Source organism: Hemicordylus capensis, chromosome 2, assembly GCF_027244095.1.
Source record: "Hemicordylus capensis ecotype Gifberg chromosome 2, rHemCap1.1.pri, whole genome shotgun sequence".
Lineage (NCBI taxonomy): Eukaryota > Metazoa > Chordata > Lepidosauria > Squamata > Cordylidae > Hemicordylus > Hemicordylus capensis.
Genome location: NC_069658.1, coordinates 221,247,101 through 221,267,215, shown reverse-complemented (window position 1 = coordinate 221,267,215; position 20,115 = coordinate 221,247,101). Strand labels below are relative to the sequence as shown.

The 20,115-nt window shown below is 47.7% G+C and overlaps 1 protein-coding gene across 2 annotated transcripts in view; it reads right to left on the bottom strand.

Annotated features, from left to right (window-relative positions):
- ATCAY (ATCAY kinesin light chain interacting caytaxin) overlaps positions 1–20,115 on the bottom strand; it is a 77,015-nt gene that overhangs the window by 37,061 nt on the left and 19,839 nt on the right. For both annotated transcript variants that reach the window (XM_053296504.1, XM_053296503.1), the window contains exons 3-6: positions 16,680–16,738; positions 8,134–8,358; positions 6,397–6,582; positions 5,370–5,472 (exon numbers count right to left, since the gene is read on the bottom strand). In XM_053296504.1, coding sequence (XP_053152479.1) covers positions 5,370–5,472; positions 6,397–6,582; positions 8,134–8,358; positions 16,680–16,738 — 573 coding nt within the window. The remainder of the gene's footprint in view (positions 1–5,369; positions 5,473–6,396; positions 6,583–8,133; positions 8,359–16,679; positions 16,739–20,115) is intronic.

Sequence of the window (20,115 nt, the reverse complement as noted above, 5' to 3'; positions counted from 1 at the left end):
GGTAAATTCACTGCCTCCCACTCCTCTTCCAAGTCCTCGAACGAAGTCCTGACAGTTGACTCACAAATGTTCTATTTGCTGAGCATGGACGAGGGAGCTCTTGGGACCATTGACCAGAAATTCATGCTGTTGCAGAAGCACCTGTTGGATGTCTGGATGCTTGGAATAGGGACTGCAATCTGATGAGGAAATCATCTAAATAAATGTACTGGTGCAGGTCTTGGAGGCTCATGTGGGTTACCAGCATAACCATCAATTTGCTGAACACCTGAGGGGCGGATGAGAAGCCAAATGGAAGGGCCCGGTACTGATAATGGTTTCCATTGCATGCAAAGCAAAGAAACTGGCGATGAGCCAGTAGTATGCGGATGTGTAAGTATGCATCCTGTAGATCAACTGATGTGAGGAAATTGCCTCTCTGCAGGGATTGAAGTATGGAGTGAAGAGTTTCCTTGTGGAATTTGTGTTTCCGGATGTATTTGTTGAGAGCTTTCAGGTCTAACATCGCCCTCCAAGAACCGTCTTTTTGGGGCTCTAAAAATAAAATAATGCCAAGACATAATTCTGTCGATGGCACATCCTCTATGGCTCAAATTAGAATTAGATGTTGAATGGCCTATGTTTGGCTATGTTTGTTCAGGTTCCTGGAAGTTGGTGTGGTCCAGAAATGTGAAGGAGGAGTATCTTCAAAGTCTAGAATGTATCTGTCTCTTATGGTGTTGAGGACCCATTGGTCTTTTGTGGAGGCCATATATGATAAAAGTCTGTAAGCCTGCCCCCTACTGGAGGGGGATGGGGATTGCACCCCTGGATGATGGTAGGGGTTTCTCACTCTTCTTTGATGATGCCCCTGAAGAGGGTGGGAGGAGGAACAACTGGTTTAGCATGTGATGAGGCAGTTGGGAAGACCTCAGCCAAGGGTTTAGTAGGGTTAGACCCCACCAACTCTGAGTTAGTTTGTAAAGTTTAACAAGCCTTAGCCAGTAATATCTCAAAGTTCTCATGTTTAAATAATTGGGGAGGGCTAGCTGAACCATGATTAGGATCTGATGACCATTCCCCTTCTTCTTTATCAGGTGTGGTATGTTGCAAATCTGAAGTGGAAGCCTCAGACTGTGTTCTGGTTCAGGGCATGTGAGCATAAAGAGCTGTACTGACTGGCTGTCTAGGTGAACTAGCTGGAGTAACCACCGATGATGTCTTCTGTACACCAATTAGGACCAACTCCCTAATCCAGTTGGATAGGTCTGGTGGCAAGCTGTCCCCATGCAGGGAGGTTGGAGGTCAGGATGGTGCTGGGCGTGTCCTGTTCTAAACCCTGTGGCAGGAAGCCGGAACTGCCGGGGTACTCATGATGATGTCCTCGGGAGGTGGTGCAATTGGGTTCTCCCTGTTCAGCAGGGTTAGTAGCTGCAGCATTGGCTCCCTGTGGGGTTGGAGTTGCAGCCCGCCCTCACTTGGGGGCTGGTGGGGTCGCCACCTCTACCTTTAGCCGGGGCTTGTAGGTAGCAGGCGAAGCCCAGTCCATGTTGAATGTTACTGCTGGCTCTGGTTCTTTGTGCACAATCACTTGTACAGTGATCGGAGAGGTTCTGCAGGGAGGGGATGAGTCTTCTTCCAGAGATGTTTGAGCCACTTATGCCACTCTTATCCAGGCCTTCTGGATGATGAGTTGGTGTGGGAGGAGTCGGAGCATCTCCCCATGCATCTCCGCATGCAGTCTCTAGAGGCAGTGTGGTGCTGCCTCACATGGGCTGCTTGGGCACAGTCCCTCCTGTGCATCCTTCCTCTGGGGGCCATCGGGGCTGAATCCTGCAATAAGGAGGGAGTAGGAGCTGCCTGCTGCATTGGTCCCAGGAGACAGTAAAGCAGGGGAGAAACGAAAGTAGAGCGAGAATAATATTATATATATATATATTTAAGAAAAAGCACAGGGGAAGGAAGGAAAAGGTGAAGAGATAGTATTGGAGCCAAAACGAGGAAAGGAGGAGAATCAAGGAGAGAGAAAAGTAGCAAAAAACTTTAATAGATGCTGGAGCTCTGAGGAGACCTCTTTCTAGGATTGAGACAGGATCAAAACTGGGCAATCCTATCCCAGAGGCACCTTGAAAGGATCACGAGATCCTGTGTGAGAGCAATAAATCCTGTGTGGGTAGGACAACCCACTTAAAGGGATACCCTCCTACACTGGGAGAGAAACTCTTCTTTTTATAAATAAATTGCTGAGTTTTGCAGCCCACATGAAAACTCAACTGTTCCCCTCAGGAGGTTTTTCACATGGGGCTTTTAAAGCTCTTTAGCTCACATCTCCTCCAGAATATATCACATATTGGCCAGATTTACCCCGAAGTCCCTGAGAGTTATCGGGGAGCAGTTCACACACAGTTCCAGTTTTTCACAGTCCGTTAGCCCAATTTATATCTGTGGTAAACAAAAGCCACTATTTGTGTCAGTTTTTTGGGAAAGTTTCAAGTTCACAGTAAAGCATCCCAGTAGACTTGTAGCAAAGCCGTCAGTGTGCAGGGCCGTCCCTAGGGGGGCGCGGGACTAGGAGCAAATCAGCATGTGTGGGGCCGCTTTGACATTTCAATCTAATATACATTATATGTAAAACACAGACCCAAACATACACATTTTAACACATTTGCATAACTTTCATTCAAAAACTGCAGTAAAAATCTTACTTGGAAGGAAGACACTTGGATTCCTAACATGACTGTACATTTATTGCAAGGGGGAAGTATCATTCTAACAAGGCACTCCACACTTTTGCACAGGGGCAAAATTAATGCAGTCCTTCCCCCCTCATTAAAGGATTGGGGGGGGCAATTCTGTTTTTAAAGGGTGGCGAAAAACAACTCTGCACCAAATTGTTCAGTGGGTGACATTCCTTCTACTTAAGAGGCCCCCTCCCATTTTTACATAGTTTTTCTTTTCAGTTAAAATCTAATGAAACACCCCAATTAATTTGAAGTGCTTGGTTTTAAATGAATTCACTCTCACTAGAATAAGTTATAGGGAATGAGACTGAACTCTTTTACACTAACTGTACTAAATTGAAGATAAATATTAAGTTACTTTTAAGCAAGATGTTGATTTAAAGAAAATCTCTGTTACTTAGTGGCTACAGTTTCTAGGATTTATTCTGAATGAATTATTTCAGAAATTAATGAGTTTACAATAACCTGCAATGATCTATAACCATTTTAAAGAAAAAGTGTAATTTTTTAAAGCCAAAATTACTGCCTGATGGAAAGTACCATCCATACAAATGGACAGAATGCCCACAGCTCCTCCATTTCAAAGGAAGAAAATTAATCATCTATTGGCATTGCCTTGTACTCCACTAATGTAATACCATCCAGTACATAATTGGATTGCGTACAATGCATCTAGGTACACTCAACTCAGAGTTCTGTGGTGCTCACTCACTGTATGGTTATAGTTAAATAATCTATTATACATTTTGAATAATTTGTGCAAAATAAAGTCATACTTAACTTTCTAATGACCTACAGAGACCAAATTTTGCATGAACAATCCTGTCACTGAAATTAGTTGGATGTTCTACTTTTTACAGTTTTACACCTGAATATGCTGGGGGAAAGCTTTAAATATATTGTTTGTACAGTCTTTTTTAGAAGAAATCCTCAATATGTTTTTAAAAAGCTCACAAATAAATATAACTATCAGATTTTAACTGTTATTGTTCTCAACAGATGTTTACCACTGATTATTATCAGGTCAGTAACTCCAAAACCACTTCATGCCCAAAAGAAACTGAAATGTTTTCTCAGATTCACATTTGCCGTGTATGGCCACTATTCCATAAAATGAATAACATTTGTAGTTCAGAGCAGCATGGGAATTCAGCTCTTCCAACATTCAAAACTCCCAAGACCCCAGGTCCAGCTCAGCCCACACCACAGCCATAACACACAACAGGAGGAGGAGACAATACTGTAATAGAGACTCAGTGAATGATTTTACTCTCTCTTGTCTCTCGCTGCTGCCTGCTGTTCCGGTCCTCCTCCAGAGTCCAGCGAGCTCCAGCCTCCTCCAGCACAGCACCCCTTCTCGCCTACCTTCTTCTTGGAGTGTTGCTGCCACATGCATCCTGCCACTGCTCGCTCCTCCCACCCCAGGCAGCACACACATATTTTTGACGTGGCAGCTGCCACTGCACCACCAGGAGCCGAGGCAGGCATGCAGGTGGCTTCGCCAGTTGCTGCCTTGGCCACCGCCACTCCCCACCACCACCGCCACTCCCCACCACCGCCACTCCCCACCACCACTCCCCACCGGCACTGGGAGCCAAAGCAGGCATGTGGGTGGTTTTGCCAATTGCTGCCTTGGCCACTGCCATCTGCCACTCCCCCCCCCCCCGCAACCACACACATGGCAGCGCCGGGAGCCACTGCTGGTGTGCGGCCACTGCTGGTGACGCAGCGCCAGCGTCACTGACATCAGTGGCATGCACCACCGCCAGCACTCAGCCCCTGCTCCCCCCCACCGCTCAAGCAGATATAATGGCAATGGCTACTGCAAGCCAAGGCAGCATGAGGCTGCTGAGAAACCAGCTGTTTCTGCTTGCGCTGTCACCACAGAGCCGCCGCTGCCGCAGCCACCAACACAGCCCCTATCGGCGCAGGGCCTGGGGCAATCACTGGTCGCCCTGCCCTAAGGATGGGCCTGGCTGTGTGTCAAAGTCCCAGCTGTTGGTTGTCTAGAATCTCGAAATACCCAATTCCCTGTTTTAAGAGCAAAGAAAGCAAAATATTTGAGGATTGAGCTTAACTGATTTGCTCAGTTTGCTGCCCCATTCTGTGATAGTGTGGTGGGGCATTTCAACAGGTATTCAGGGGCAAAACTGAGAAGCACGATGGTAGCGGTAGTGCTCCAGTTGATAGTCTCAGGTTTCCCCCCAGAAAACCTCTCCAAGTGAAGTTCTATCATGAGATTGGGTTGTTTCAAAAGAAATTCTGGGGGGGAAGATTCTGGGGAAATCCCAGAAAATTATGGGAAGCTGTCAGCAAATGCAGAAGCACTGTTTGTCAAAATGGCTGGTGGCACTGAAATGATGGAAGGAGGGGCAGCCATTTTGCCCCAATTTTAGCCAAAAGCGGTGGAGAACCTTTTGCTCAGCCCTGCACATTCCAAAGAAACAGACTGTCCAGTCAACAAGCACCATGTCCCATGGTAACTACCCAGGCAGTAATGTTCCTGTAGCAAAGTTTCCTCTTTATATCTAGTTTGTTGGGTTTTGCCAGCTCAAGAGGTGTGTCAGTTTGCACAGTCAGGAAAGCAATCTCGGTGGAGCTTACAGCAAGATTCCCCCCGCCCCTTCCTGCTTGGAAGGAAACACTCACAGGAAGAGATTCTCCATGATGTAATGGTAGTCAGGCAGGTTGCTATCTGGCAGGTAGCAGGCAGCAAAGACGATGATGGCGTTGAGGCCTTCCCCATAATAACCTGAGAAATGAACATAGCATCAGCACATGGGTGTATTGCAAGTATCTTTACCCCACTCTGGTAAAGCTGCTGTAGCAGCGGGTGGGGACAAGTTTGCCACTGAGCTGCCTCCATTGCTAGTCGGATCCCCCCTCCATGGGTATAGAATAGGCTTTGGCTGGCTGTCCTTTTGGAGGCTGAGTAGGAATTTTTTGCACCTCCCCTTGTGTGGGGTGTTTTTTCGCCTGTTCTGTAACCCTTGTTAGTTAGCTAGGTCACAACAGGCAAAGGGCGGTGCAGGAGGCATTCAGTGGGAGTTGGGGGTTTACACTGGTGGACATCCTAGGGCTATTTAAACCAGGGGTGTGTGCACTCTGTCCTTAGAGTCATCACAGCACAGGACTACATTTCACATTCACATCTACTTCAAGGACTTCACAACTTCAAAGGCTGTGTGGCTTGGGGGCGTGAAGTCCACAAAAGGGCCCGGACCTTTGGGTTGGCTATGAGGGACAGGTATCCAGTGGGTATGAAGGACAGGACAGGCATTGCCCCGATGCCATGTTCTGAGCCAGGGTACGTCACCCACCAGCCTGGGGAAGGGCTATGTTGTCTAACCTCAGCACAGGTTTGTCCCGCACTGCCGCGGGTGTGTGTGAATTTTTCATCAGCAAAATCCAGCTCTTGGTTTTATTAATGAAGTTGGGACCCTTTTTCCAAAGTGATGGTTCAGTGTGTTTATTGGTGTCGTGCTGGTGGGTGTGGGGACAAATGGCATGTGTTTGTTTCACATGTGGGGGACAAGTGAACATCTTGAGTTATGTACTGGATTGTTTAAATAGGTGTATGACATTAGAAGGACATTGTGAGATTCCTTCCTGTGAAGAAAAGAAGCGAATGGAGACAGGTGTCTGGGGGGGACACCAAGTGCCTGTAAGCCCTCACCTCCGTGTGTCACCACTTTCATGTATGGTTTGATCATTTGCAGGTCAATGCGGTGCTCCTGCTCGCCAATGATGACTGTCCGCCAGAGGCGTCCATTGGTAGCACTTCCATCTACCGCAGCTCCATCCCCGAATAAGTCGGCACTGTCCCCTGGCATGTTTTTGGCTGTAGCCACAGGAGTGTCATCTGGAAAAGGGGAAATAAAACTCAACACTTTCAGTCTGCTCAGAAAAGTAATCTGGGAGGTTGTTTCAAATCCTTCCGATTTAAAACAAAAATATGCCATTTGGGCTAGGAATGAGGCAGGCAGCATGATGATGCATTTCAGCGCCTTAGAGGTGAGGGCTTCCCACACTTGTAAAGTTGTGCCATCGGGTCATTGTCAACTCCTGGTGACCACAGAGCCATGTGGTTTTCTTTGGTAGAATACAGGAAGGGTTTACCATTGTCATCTTCCATACAGTGTGAGATGATGCCTTTCAGCATCTTCCTATATTGCTGCTGCCCGATATAGGTGTTTCCCACAGTCTGGGAAACACCTACATACCAGTAGGGATTACCAGTTACATACCGGGGGGATTTGAACCGGCAACCTCTTGCTCCCTAGGCAAGATCCCTTATAATGGCTACAAGTCTCTTATAATGGCTACCAGTCAGAGGGCTGTGGGCCACCTCCAGCCTCAAAGGCAGGATGCCTCTGAGTACCAGTTGCAGGGGAGTAATGGCAGGAGAGAGGACACACCCTCAACTCCTGCCTATGGCTTCCAGCAGCATCTGGTGGGCCACTGTGCGAAACAGGATGCTGGACTAGATGGGCCTTGGGCCTGATCCAGCAGGGCTGTTCTTATGTTCTTTAAGTTACTCCCCCGCTGTGCCATTAGGTGGCCTAGGGTAGTTTTAATCTGTTTTATATGATTCTTAGGTTTTAGTTGCTGTTTGTTTAAATTGTAAACTGCCCTGAGATTTTATATATGACAGTATATAAATGGGTTAAATAAATAAATCCCCACCACTGGAGGTGTTTCAAATTATAACTTTGATGAACTGTACTTCAAGGGCCCATAACTCAGCCATCTTTCTTTCTCATCTGAAATTTCACATGGATAATCTTCAAAACTAACTGCCCTAGCATGGGAATTTCAATCCAATCTGATCCTTTGTCCAGGAAATATAAGCTGAAGAATATAATGCCCCCTGAAGCCTATCTATAACGATAGAATGTGATTTTTTTCACACTTCCTGTTTTATATAAAGCCAAAGTCACGCCATAATCCATTTTGGAGCAAATCCTCGCCTGAGCATGATTCACACTTTATGGTGCTGCTGTGTTAGGTGCTGTGCTGTAGGAAACATAGGGAACAAACAGTGCAGGAGATATCAAGGATGAATCTCTGGAGCCTGAAGGGGGGTCTAGCAGGTATGCTTGCAGGTAGACAGGCAACTAAGGAAATCCTTACAAGTTCTAAGCAACTAGATACACAGGCGAGGATGGTGGATGCCTAGGCAAAGCTGAATCTGACCTGGAAGCCTTTGTAGTTACATTAGGTCAGCAGAAAATACTGGGTGATGAAGACACTCATCTGGGGTAATGACGTAGCCCAGGGAACCTTCCAGTCTGCACACAGATGGGAAGGTTGCCTATTCTTCCTCCAGAGATTCCCAGCAGCCACATTTGACACCAGTATTATCTTCAGAAAATGTGTAAAACGCGAAGAAGAAAGTGTCGACCCTCCTTACCTTCCCATTCCAGTTCATTTCCATTCCCCAGGAACTCGAGGGAATCTGTCTCATCTGGAGTTTCAATGTCATCCACATTGATGTCCAGATCATCAGGCGTGTCCAGGAAATCGTCAGACAGAAGGGAGCCTTCACTCTGGTCTAACGAAATGTTGATTTCCGGAGCAACGAGCGTCTTCCGCTTGTGATGAGCTCCATTACTAAAATTTAATGTGCTTGGAGGAGCTATGGGTTCATAAAGAAGACAGACAGACAGTGAATGAGTTGGGGTAGAGCTGTAGCTCAGTGGCAGAACTGCTGCTTTGCATGCAAAAGGTCCCAGGTTCAATCCTGACAGCATCTCCAAGACAGGGATGCGAAACACCTGAAGAGCTGGTCTTGTGGTAGCAAGCATTACTTAGAACATAAGAAGAGCCCTGCTGGATCAAGGCCCATCTAGTCCAGCATCCTATTTCACACAGTGGTTCGCCAGATGCCACTGGAAGCCTACAGGCAGGAGTTGAGGACATGCCCTCCCTCCTGCTGTTACTCCCCTGCAACTGGTACTCAGAGGGATCCTGCCTTTGAGGCTGGAAGTGGACTATAGCCCTCCAACTAGTGACTTGCCCCCTTAGCTAAGCAGGGTCTGCCATGGTTGCATATGAATGGGAGACTACGTGTGAGCATTGTAAGATATTCCCCTTAAGGGATGGAGCCACTCTGGGAAGAGCATCTAGTTTCCAAGTTCCCTCCCTGGCATCTCCAAGATAGGGCTGAGAGAGATTCCTACCTGCAACCTTGGAGAAGTTGCTGCCAGTCTGTGTATATAATACTGAGCTAGATGGACCAATGGTCTGTCTCCGTATATGGCAGCTTCCTATGTTCCTATGTAAACACCCTTGTATGAAACCGTGAAGAGCCACTGACAATCAGTGTAGGCAGTATTGAGCAAGATGGACCAAAATTTCAACACATTAGAAGACAACTCCTATTTCTAGTTATGGGGATGGGGCCCTAGCTCATTGGAAGAGCACCTGCTTTGCCTGCAGAAGGTCCCAGGTTCAATCCTGGCCACATCTCCAGGTCTGGATGGAAAATACTCAATCTCAATCCCTGGAGAACTGCTACTTGTCAGAATACTGAGCTAGATGGGCCAAGGGTTGAAAGCAACTTCCTGTGTTTCAGTCCAGAACAGCAGGAAATGACTTGTGGAGAAAACATCTTGTCTAAGTAATATAGTAGGAAAATTGCAATGACTCAATGGTATATCATGCCTGTTTTCTTAAAACACATGAATACAGTAATATATAAACATTGTGGGTGGGTGGTTTTCATTTAGAAGAAGAAAAACAAGAGTTTGTTAAAGAGCTCAGGAGGGGAGAATTCTTTGTCTGCCACAGCTACAGCAGAAGTGCTCAGGTAAGGGAGCACTGCTAATAAATATTGTCTGGAGACACAGAGGTAAAGTTCTAAATAAAGTAGTTTGTTTAGGAAATCCATCAAGGAGATAGTTTGAGACCTGCATGCCTCATTGCTAGCTACATATAGGAAGAGGGGAAGGGAGAAGAAGGAAGTCAAAGGGGAATCAGAGTAGTTAAAGCATGGTCAGAGGAGGGATGCCCTTACGGGCTATCTCTACCCATATTGCCCCAGTGGTCAATAGGGTTGCTGGTGCTAAGAGTTGATGCCATCAGGAGCTGCATCTCCAATAGAGGGTACCACCACAAACTGCGGGGGGGGGGGACTCTGTTTGCAGGAAACCGAACTCAACTTTATTCTGTTTTAATCTAGTAGTCCCAATGTGTTTGGGGACACAATCATTCTTCAGGGGGGAAGGCAAAAAATATCATCAGAAATAACATTCTCAAAAGAACTAGGACTTCCTGCAAGATTGTTTATTGTATGATGATGTGGAATATAATATTCAACAGTCCTTGTATATTACATCTTTAACGTTTCAAATTCAATAAATAAGGGTGATCATATCAGACAGACATGGCCCAAGAGACTTTTGGGTGCCTATAGCAGGGACCTCAAATGCTATCCCACACTAGCAATTAAATAGAGAATAAGCAAAATTATTGATAGTCCCTGATCATGAGAAGAGCTTCCTCAGGGTCTGCGGGGTTACCAGGTTTCCCCAATCCTCTCCACAGATGATCCCTTACCTTATGCTTGGCAGGTGGATCACCCACCCAGACGAGCGACAGCTCTCCTGCGGGCTGCCCAGCAGCTCAAGAGGTTGGACACAGGGAAGTGCTGTCATGTGGCACCCCCCCAAGCCCAAATAATACACTGTGTGAGTGTGGTGCATTACTGGGAGCCCCCTTCCCCTCTGTGTGTCCGCCATGGCTGCAAGCCTGCGGGTGCTTCCCAGAGGCATCTGGTGGGCCACTGTGTGAAATAGGATGCTGGACTGGATGGGCCTTGGGCCTGATCCAGCAGGGCTGTTCTTCTGTTCTTAAGCAGCCGTGGCAGACACATGATCACGTAGCCTGGTTTTGGGGCGCTTTCACGCACAAAACCTTGATTAAGCTGTGGGCTACCTTACAGGACTTGCCGCTGCACCGCCTAACAAGGATTGTACCTCTTCTCTGAGGGTTTCAGTCTCGGGGGTGTACCGAACACCTGTAAAGTCTGGCAGAGTTATGAATTCAATAGCATATCCCGTTGGGACTATGCGCAACATCCAGCGGTCTGATGTTATATTGCGCCATGCTAAGGCATGACTTGCCAGTTGGATGGAACTACTGGCTACACACAAGGCGGTGTTGGGCCCTGTGTTGACCAATGGTAGGGATTGTGTAGGTATAGCATTTATCCCCAAGTGGGCAACGTTGTTAAGCATTAATTGGTGTCACAGGTGCTGTTTATTCAGCTGGCCAGATTCGTTTTTTGTTTGTTGGTCAGCCCTGTTTTCCCCCAGATAGGACCTCTTATTGTATTGATTCCAGGGCTTGCGGTAATCTCTACAGTCATTACGTTGAAAATAGTTTTGACGTTTCTGGGGCGGCTGGTACCTATTCGTATTGTACCTCTGAGTCTGGGCCATGAAGGTTCTCACCATCAATTTTGATTTTTTCCACTGTTCCATTGTATCATCAGTGGATTCCGCAAAAAGGCCTTTGCCATCAAAAGCCAAGGATTCAATATGGTCCTGCATGTCCTGTTGCAAGGACGTCGAGCGGAGCCAGGCATGTCTGCGTAACATAATTGCCGAGGTTACTGTCCTTGACTCTGACTCTGCCAGATGTTTTGCGTTAGCCAATTGCTGGCGTGTAGTAGTAGTGGTCTGAAGAAAGGTACCTTCAAATTTTTGCTTGAACTCTTCCCGTGAGAGTGCAGCTCGCCGGTCAGAGAGTTTCTCCCACAAGCAGTGCGTATACTTAGCCAGGCAAGCCATATAATTAGCGATCTTAATAGATAGGCATGCTGTCGAATATGTGTCTGCCTGTGTAGTATGGCGTCTTCCAATTCCTAGCTTTCATAGTGTAACACTGTAGAACATGTTGGCCATAACAAACACAATAATTGACAGCCTATATATTTTCCCCTGGATAAAGAAAAGGAAGAAATTCTCTACAAAAATATTCTACCATGGCCCAAAATCAAGGCATAGACAAAGGTGGCCAATCAGAGGCTCTCCAGCTGCTCTTTGAATACAACTCCCACCATTCCCAACCACAATTTATTGCATCAGTGGATGATGGGAGTTGTAGTCCTACAGCTGGAGGGCCTCTGGTTGCGCCCCTAGAATTAGACTTGATGTTTCCCTCTGCCCAGGAGAAAAGTAGAGTGGCCTCTGGATGGAGGGACCTGGATCAGGTCCCCCCCTGACGATTTACACGGGCCTTTGCCGTGACATCATGTCCTTTATGAGGACATGATGGCCCCAAACTGTGGTCTGAAACGCTTCCAGGGCCAAGCGGATGGCCCGAAGCTCCGTCCAGTTGATACTGTGCTGTCTTTCGTCCTTGTTCCAATGACCTTGTGCCGATAGGTGAAGGCAGCGTGCCCCCCAGCCCCAGTCGCTTGCATCTGTGGTTGCCAGCATTTTCGGAGGGTCCAGAAACTCCCACCCTGGAACAGGTTGCCTGGGTTGAGCCACCAGCATAGGGCTTTCTGAAGCTGAGTTGGGAGGGAGAGCCACACTCTTCTCTTTTGCGCTATCTCCTGTTGATAGGGAAGCAGAAACCATTGAAGTGGGAGCAGGTGAAAATGCACCCAAGGAACCACCTCTATTGTCGCCACCATCAGACCTAACACTTGTGCCAGGGTTGCTAGGGTTGCTGATGGAAGAGCAAGGATGGTCCTTATTTCTTGTGTGATCATTGTGAATCGGTCCCATGGAAAGAACAAGCGGTTCTCAACTGTGTTGATCACTACACCCAGGTGGCGAAGGTGGTGGCTTGGCGTCAGGTGACTTTTCTGATGGTTTATCAGGAAACCGTGGCGTTCCAGCTCTAAGATGGTCATCGCTAGGTCTCGTTTTGCTTCGTCCAAGGAGTGTGATTGCATGAGCAGATCGTCTCAATATGCAAAAAGACGAATCCCGTGAAGGCGAAGATGTGCCACCAGGGGCACGAGGACCTTGGTGAACACCCAGGGTGCGGCTAACAGTCCGAAGGGGAGTGCTGCGTACTAGAAATGGCGTCCTGCGTATTTGAAGCGAAGCAGTCTTCTGCTCTCCAGATGTATTGGTACGTGCAGGTACGCTTCCTTCAGGTCGATAGATGTTAGGAAGTCCAGGTGGTGTAAGCTTTCCGATATCGACCTTAATGTCTCCATACGAAAACGCTCCTTCTTGACCGATTTGTTTAAGACCTTTAAGTCCAGCACCGCCCGTCTTGACCCGTCCTTTTTGGGGACAGTGAACAGAATAGAATAAACGCCCCTCCCGTCCTATTCTACCGCCCCGATTTCTATGAGGTGATGGATGGCTTGAAGCATCTCGGAGTGTTTTTGCCAAGAGCAGGATCTTGGGGTTGGTAGAAACCTGCGGGGGTGGGGGTAGGGGTGTCCTGTTCTATTCTGTAACCGGTCTGGATGACTTTCAGCACCCAATTGTCTGTCACAGAAGACACCCAGGTCGGGAGGAAGTTTGTTAGACGGCCTCCTAGTTGAACTAAGTCTGAGTCATTGCTGGGTTTTTGGCTTGGGCTGGGTGGCCGGCTGTCTGAAACTACCTGTACCCCTGTAAGAGGCACGCTTGCGACCCCAGGAGCCTCTTTGTAGTCTGTTGTCTCTGCCCCGGCCCCTAAAGGACCAGAAACCTCGAAAGGGCTGAAATTGTTGAAAATTTTTCTTAAAAGGTGACCAGTCAGATTTATGCACTGCTGTGGGCATGGTCTTGTGTTTATTGCTAGACTCCACAAGCACATCCTTTAGGGCTTCCTCCCCGAAAAGTTTTGTGGCGTCATAAGGAACTGCTGTAAGATTACACTTCGAGGTGCTATCTACTGTCCAATTTTTTAGCCACAGATGTCTCCTCCCCAAGACTGACGCTGCAGCCACTCGCGAGGAGTACCTGATAGAGTCCAAGGTAGCGTCTGCTATAAAAGCCTGTGCTTTTTGTATTTTGACCAATTGTTGCCTCCACTTAATAGTATCTGAGGGAGGATCGTTTAGCAAATTGTCTAACCATAGCAGGGAGGCCATAGATGCCGTTGCTGCTGCTCTGGTCGACTGAGCACAGTTATCATGGGTGCGCTTAAACGCTGACTCTGCTTTCTTGTCAGCTGGGTCTTTAAACGTTACCTCACTGTCCCGTGGGACGAGGGAATTTGATACCAGTTGCATGATTGGTGCATCTGAACTCTTCTGGTGAGAGCGCAGCTCGCTGGTCATAGAGTTTCTCCCACAAGCAGTGCGTATACTTAGCCAGGAAAGCCATATAATTAGTTATCTTAATAGATAGGCATGCTGTCGAATATGTGCGTCTACCCAGCGCGTCTAACTTCCGTCCCTCTTTGTCTGCCTGTGTAGTATGGCGTCTTCCATTTTTTGCTGTAGAGGCGCAGTCTATCACAAGAGAATTTGGAACTGGATGTTTATGGGGGTAAACATTGTCAGCCTCCTGGATCCTATACAGAGTCTCTAATTTCTTCGAGGTTGGGGTCGAATTTTGTAACACATCCCAAGCTGATCGTGCTGCATTTGTGATGACCAGCAGCATGGGGAGATATACCGGTTGAAGACCTGGGGTCTTCTTCATGAAGTTGTAGATAGGGTCGTCTACTTCTGAGGATTTTGGACGCAACTCTAGACCTAGGAGTTCTGCCATCTCCATTAATTGCTGATGATACGTTTTCAATTGCTCATTTGGTGAGACCGACAAAGGCGGAGGGACTTCCAGCGGTAAGTCTGGCAAATTTGGTAAGTTTGGTTCTGAATCACTCCTCATGGAATCGGAGTCATAGCTGTCATTATCAGATGAGTAAGAGGCATTAGGAGAGGCAACGTGTGCAGCTGAACTCGAGGCTCCTGAAGTGACCGTGCTTTGCAGAGTAGACTTGGCACGCGGTGTAGGTTGGTGAGGCGGGTCGTCCACCTGGACGAACACAGTTCTTGACATAATTTTTGTTGCGGGTTGCATGGCTGTTTGCACTGCCACTGTCTTTGCTGGCCGGTGTGAAGTTTGTGACTCACGGGAATGGTGTGTGAGCTGATTTCTCAGTGGTGTGACCTGAGTTCCAGCATCGCTTTGCTGTCATCTATGAACTTGCCACTGTTTAAACATGGCATAATCCTCCTGTGGCAGTGTAATAGAGGTTGCTCCCCATCCATTGTGGGGCAGTAAACCCACAGACTCAGGTGTCTTGGGAATAACTGGTGAACATCCATCATCTGCTGCTGAATCCTCAACATCCTCTTCCTGTCCGTCGAGGTCTAAACCAGGGTGGAGGAATCCTCTAAAAAAAGTGGAAGGAGTAGTTTCCTCTGAGCGAAGCAGATGGGACAACATTGGATCTTCCCCTTGGGCTATTGGGGCGAGTTCTGTATCATATGTTGGCTGTGCAATGAGAATAGCATCCTCGGTATCGAGAATAGCTTCCTCGGTATCGAAAGCTGTATGAATAGTACTGTCATCTTCTAGTGCAGCTACTTCTACCTCGAGCGTAACAGCTTCTTCATTAGATTTATCTGAAGTGGAGGCATGCCCCTTTGATGTAGACGGGAGGGCAATATGCGTTGAAGTCGAGGGGGTTTTCGATGTCGAGGTATGTCCTCGTGACTTAGCTGTGTGCTCCTTTGGCTTCAAAGTGTGTTTTCCAGAATGGTTTGTCTTAGTCTGTGCCTGGGAAGCCGGTATCGAGCTTGGCTGCGCTGGAGATATTTGTGGCGTTGGAGCTGGAGAGAGTGAGAACGCACGATGTCAGAGGCGAGTCTCTTGCAACCTCGAAGGAGAAGGGGTAGTCTCCACAGCACCCGCATGGCAATGTTACTTTTGCTTAGTTAGTGATGCTGAAGCCGATGCCGAGCCCACTCGATGTCGTGGACTGGAGGCATGGCTCAATGGCTCTTTATGCTTTCTTTTCTCTGGGTTTTTAGACTGCGAGGATTGTGCAGTTCCCGGAGAAAGCAGGGAGCTCCCTGTAGGTGGGCGCAATGCATCCTCCATCAGGGCGACCTTCAGACGTGCCCACCTATTTTTTAAAGTCTGTTTTGAGAAGCCATCACAGATATTGCAAGATGCGGCAGGGTGCCCCTCCCCAAGGCAAAGGAGACAAAGCTGATGCCCGTCAGTTGAAGGGGGTTTGTTTCCGCAGCCCTGGCACTTTTTAAATGTCGTTTTTTCACGGGTGCTGTCCTTAGATTTTCCACCCCTAATCGTGGTGGGGTTAGGCACTGATCCCTCGCTCATGGGGATGGGTTAGGGGAGTATGGGGCACAAAAAAACGCTGAGCTTATCGATTACCGTTCCGTTAGTCCATTGCCAATTTTCTGTCCGGTGTCCCCCCCCACCGTTATATGCTTTATTGTAGAAGGAGTTTCAAAGGTTAGTCTGTCCAGAGGTGAAATACACGTAAATCAAGAATATAATTAACTGAGGAGCTTTAACTTTCCGAGGCGTCTGACGCCTAGGCGGTCAGAAAGAAACTGAATAGTGGGACGCCTAACCGCCAATATAGTGAACTGCAGGCTCGTGCAGAGGTGGTTAATAGCGTCTCGAGGAGCTAACGACTACTACCTGGAGCAGGTCTGCGCAGGCGCAGAACCTATGATTATGACTGTCGCAGGGAATCACTATCCAGATCCCTCTGTTTCTTTCTTCAAGTTGCGGAGGGTTTAATATTGGCTACACAAGAACAGGCACTAAGAACAAATGCAGTAAGAGCAAAAGTAGAAAAATCAACAACAAACAGCAAGTGCCGCCTTTGTAAAGAAGCAGATGAAACAGTGGACCACCTCATCCGCTGTTGTAAAAAGGTCGCACAGACTGACTACAAATAAAGGCATGACAAGGTAGCAGGGATGTTGATGATGATTTAAAACGTTTCTATACCACCCAAAACTTGCATGTCTGCATTTTTCAGATAATGTGCCCTTTGAACTCTGATACTTACATAATGTGTTCTCGGTTGGGCTTCCCAAAGACTCCATTCCTGCCTCTTCAGGCAGAGGCCTGGAAATTGGACATGAGGGCAGCAAGAGAGAGAGAGAGAGAGAGAGAAAACACAGAAGTTTAAAGTAGAATCCTTTCTTGGTCAGCTTTGTGAACAAGTTTCTTCTATTATTAGCTAAAACAGAAGTTAAGTTATAACATTAAACCATGGTATCTCTAAGCCATATCCTGGCTCATTAAAAAAAACATGGTTAAAACAAATGGCTGTTTGCTAGGTTTGGATAATATAGCAAAGAGTAGTTTGTTTTAAATTGGGTACAGAAGCAAATTTCCTTCCTTTATGTATATAGGGCAGACGGGGACACAGATAACTGAGGTTTGTGCTAGGGACAAGAAGTCATGATTTAATCTTGGTTTAGTGTAATGTCTGAACACGTCAGCCATCTTGAATTGGGGTGGATGATATCATCACAAACTTTGCCATTGAGACATCCCTATGTGTCCCTACAGCTGTAGCAGATTTGGTTCGAATCAGTAAAGCGGTCCACAAGTTAGTCCACTTGAGCCTCAAAAGTTTATGCATCCACCATCTTGAATTGGGGTGGATGACATCATCACAATTTACAGCGTTGAGGTGTCCTTATTGTCCCTACAACTGTACCCAATTTGGTTCATATTGGTCCATGCATTGCAAAGTTGATAGTGGGGAACACACACACAGAGAATGTTGGGTAATCTCATAAGCCTACTGGAAAGTAGGCTGAAAATATAGGCCCATGTATTGCACAATGTTACGGACATGGAAGGATGTTGCAATAGCTCAGCGAATGCTTGAGTACTGCTATGCCAGGAACTTGCAATGCTGAGTGGTGGATCTGCATGTGCAACTGCACTAACACAGGAAAGATGCCAGAGCTAACATGATGTGCAACTTGTGCATTTGCACAAGAGCAGCTTTGAGTCCAGTGCTGCATTTGTGCAAGAAGTTGAGCAGTTGCAATTCTTGCCCACAACACAACTATATCTGCACAAATTCCTAGCTTTCGTAGTATAACACTGTACAACATGTTGGCCATAACAAACACAATAATTGACAGCCTATATATTTTCCCCTGGATAAAGAAAAGGAAGACATTCTCTACAAAAATATTCTACCATGGCCCAAAATCAAGGCATAGACAAAGGTGGCCAACCAGAGGCCCTCCAGCTTGTAGGACTACAACTCCCACCATTCCCAACCACAATTTATTGCATCAGTGGATGATGGGAGTTGTAGTCCTACAGCTGGAGGGCCTCTGGTTGCGCCCCTAGAATTAGACAAAGGGCAGATCCCTAGGTCTTGTCTAAGAGCACAGAAAGGAATATTGGCTTACTAAGAAGGGTTCTTTTCCCCTGTGTTCAGAGCTCATCAGAGAGGGTTGTGCATTGAGCATTCTCATGTGACGTAATTTCCTGCTGGAAGCCACCTCTCAACCCCAGTTCCAGGGCTGTAATGATGAATGTGGAAAGTCAACTGGAGAGAGCTGAGATAGATAGGCCTGTATTAAGGGAATAACTTGGAGAGACAGGGAGAAGAGACAAAACATATCATCTTGAATAGAGACCAAGTGACAGATATATGTGTCTAGTGACAAGGGGAAAAGGAGGAGAAAAAAAGACCTAAATGCTGTGACCCTGAGAACAGTCTACTCCAATAAAAGAGGCGAAAACGAGTACAAATGAGCATGTTCGTCCGTATATTCTCGCCCAAGCAAAAAGAGAATGTAGTCCATACATCCGGGTGGTAAAGACTGTATTAGTAATTTGAACAGTTGGTGATTTTGTAAACTTTGAAATTTTTTGGATGTTCTTATTAATGCTATTAATTGTTATTAATTGTTAATCTGGTCTGTGACCACAATAAACTCACTACAGTGTTTCCCCGAAAATAAGACATACCCATAAAATAAGCCGTAGCAGGATTTCTAAGCAGTTGTGCAATATAAGCCATACCCCGAAAATAAGACATAGTGGTGATCTCTCCTGGCTCAGTAGCAGGCTGCTTGCTGTTACAAAATTGTCCTCCAGCAGACACCTTTTGGCGAGAGGCGGGACACTTTGCAGGGATCTGCCAGCGGTCGCAGCGAGATGAGCAAAAGTGGGGTGGGGGGGAAGCAGAGTAGAGGACTTAGGCTAATCCCGGAGCTGGCACCATCTCCTCCAGAAGCAGCAGCATCCAAGCACCGGGGAAGCGAGAGGGGCAAGCAGTGGGGCAGTGGGGCAAACTCTTCTCTCTCCCTCGTCCTTCTGCCTAGAAACAAAGTTCTCACACTCCTCGTTCTTCTGCCTCTCCTTCCCGCTCGCCCAGCGCGTCTCTGTCAAGCGCTTGGCAGCTACCACAGCTCTGCCTCCTCCTGCAGCCGCTGCTGCTGGCCTGGAAAGGGAGAAGCACGCACGACGGAGCGCCCCGACCTCAAAGCCACGCGGCGAATGGCACAGGGACTGACTCGCCAACCAGTCGCTCGCCCAGAGGCAGCCGAGCGCCTCCCGGGTTCTCCCGCTCGGGCCACGGAACGACGCCTCGCGCGGCCAGTAGCAGCCCCACCGCTTCCTCCTCCGCTCAATGGTAGAGAGGTGGGAGGGGCTAGCAAGCTAGGCTGCCCGGATCCCCCCTGGGGTGAGCAGCCGCTCTTGCCTGGACTCACGCTGGAGGCTGTGCTTAGACTCGGGCTTACTCGTAAGCGCGGCGGTGGCAGGAGGCGGCGAGAGTACCGGTACGGTAAGCACGGCGGTGCCGGGCGGGAGTGCGCAGAGCACTCCAGAGTAAAAAACCAGAGATTTTTACCGTACTTCCCTCTACCATATGCCTCAGCTTGCAGCCTGCCACCGTTACCAGTATCGTTACGCCCCTGTCTGTGGGTCTCTCTCACCCCACACACACACACCAGTAAAGCTGCTGCTGAATAAATGTAGATTGTTGTACCACACTTAATAAAAATAAGACATCCCCTGAAAATAAGCCATGGTGTGTCTCCTTGAGGAAAAATAAATATAAGACAGTGTCTTATTTTCGGGGAAACACGGTACTACTACTACATCCGGGTGGAGCTGATGAGCTCCGAACACAGGGAAAAAGAACCGTTCATGGTAAGCCAATGTTCCTTTTCTCCCTGTGCTGGAGCTCATCAGAGAGGGACTTGCCCAAGCGAAGAATATGAAAGAGGGAGGGAAGGATATATCAGACTACTTGGTGAAGGACCATGCGGCCAAAGGCAGGCGGGGGCAGGGGGGGCATCGAAAATGAAGAGATCTTGTAGTGTTGGATGAACGGAGGACCATTGGGCCGCTTGGCAAATCTCCGGAAGTGGGATGAGTGCACAGAAGACTGCAGAGGTGGCCGCGCTTCTGGTGGGGGTGTGCTGTTATACCTCCCGGCAGAGGAAGGTTAAGTGACCCGT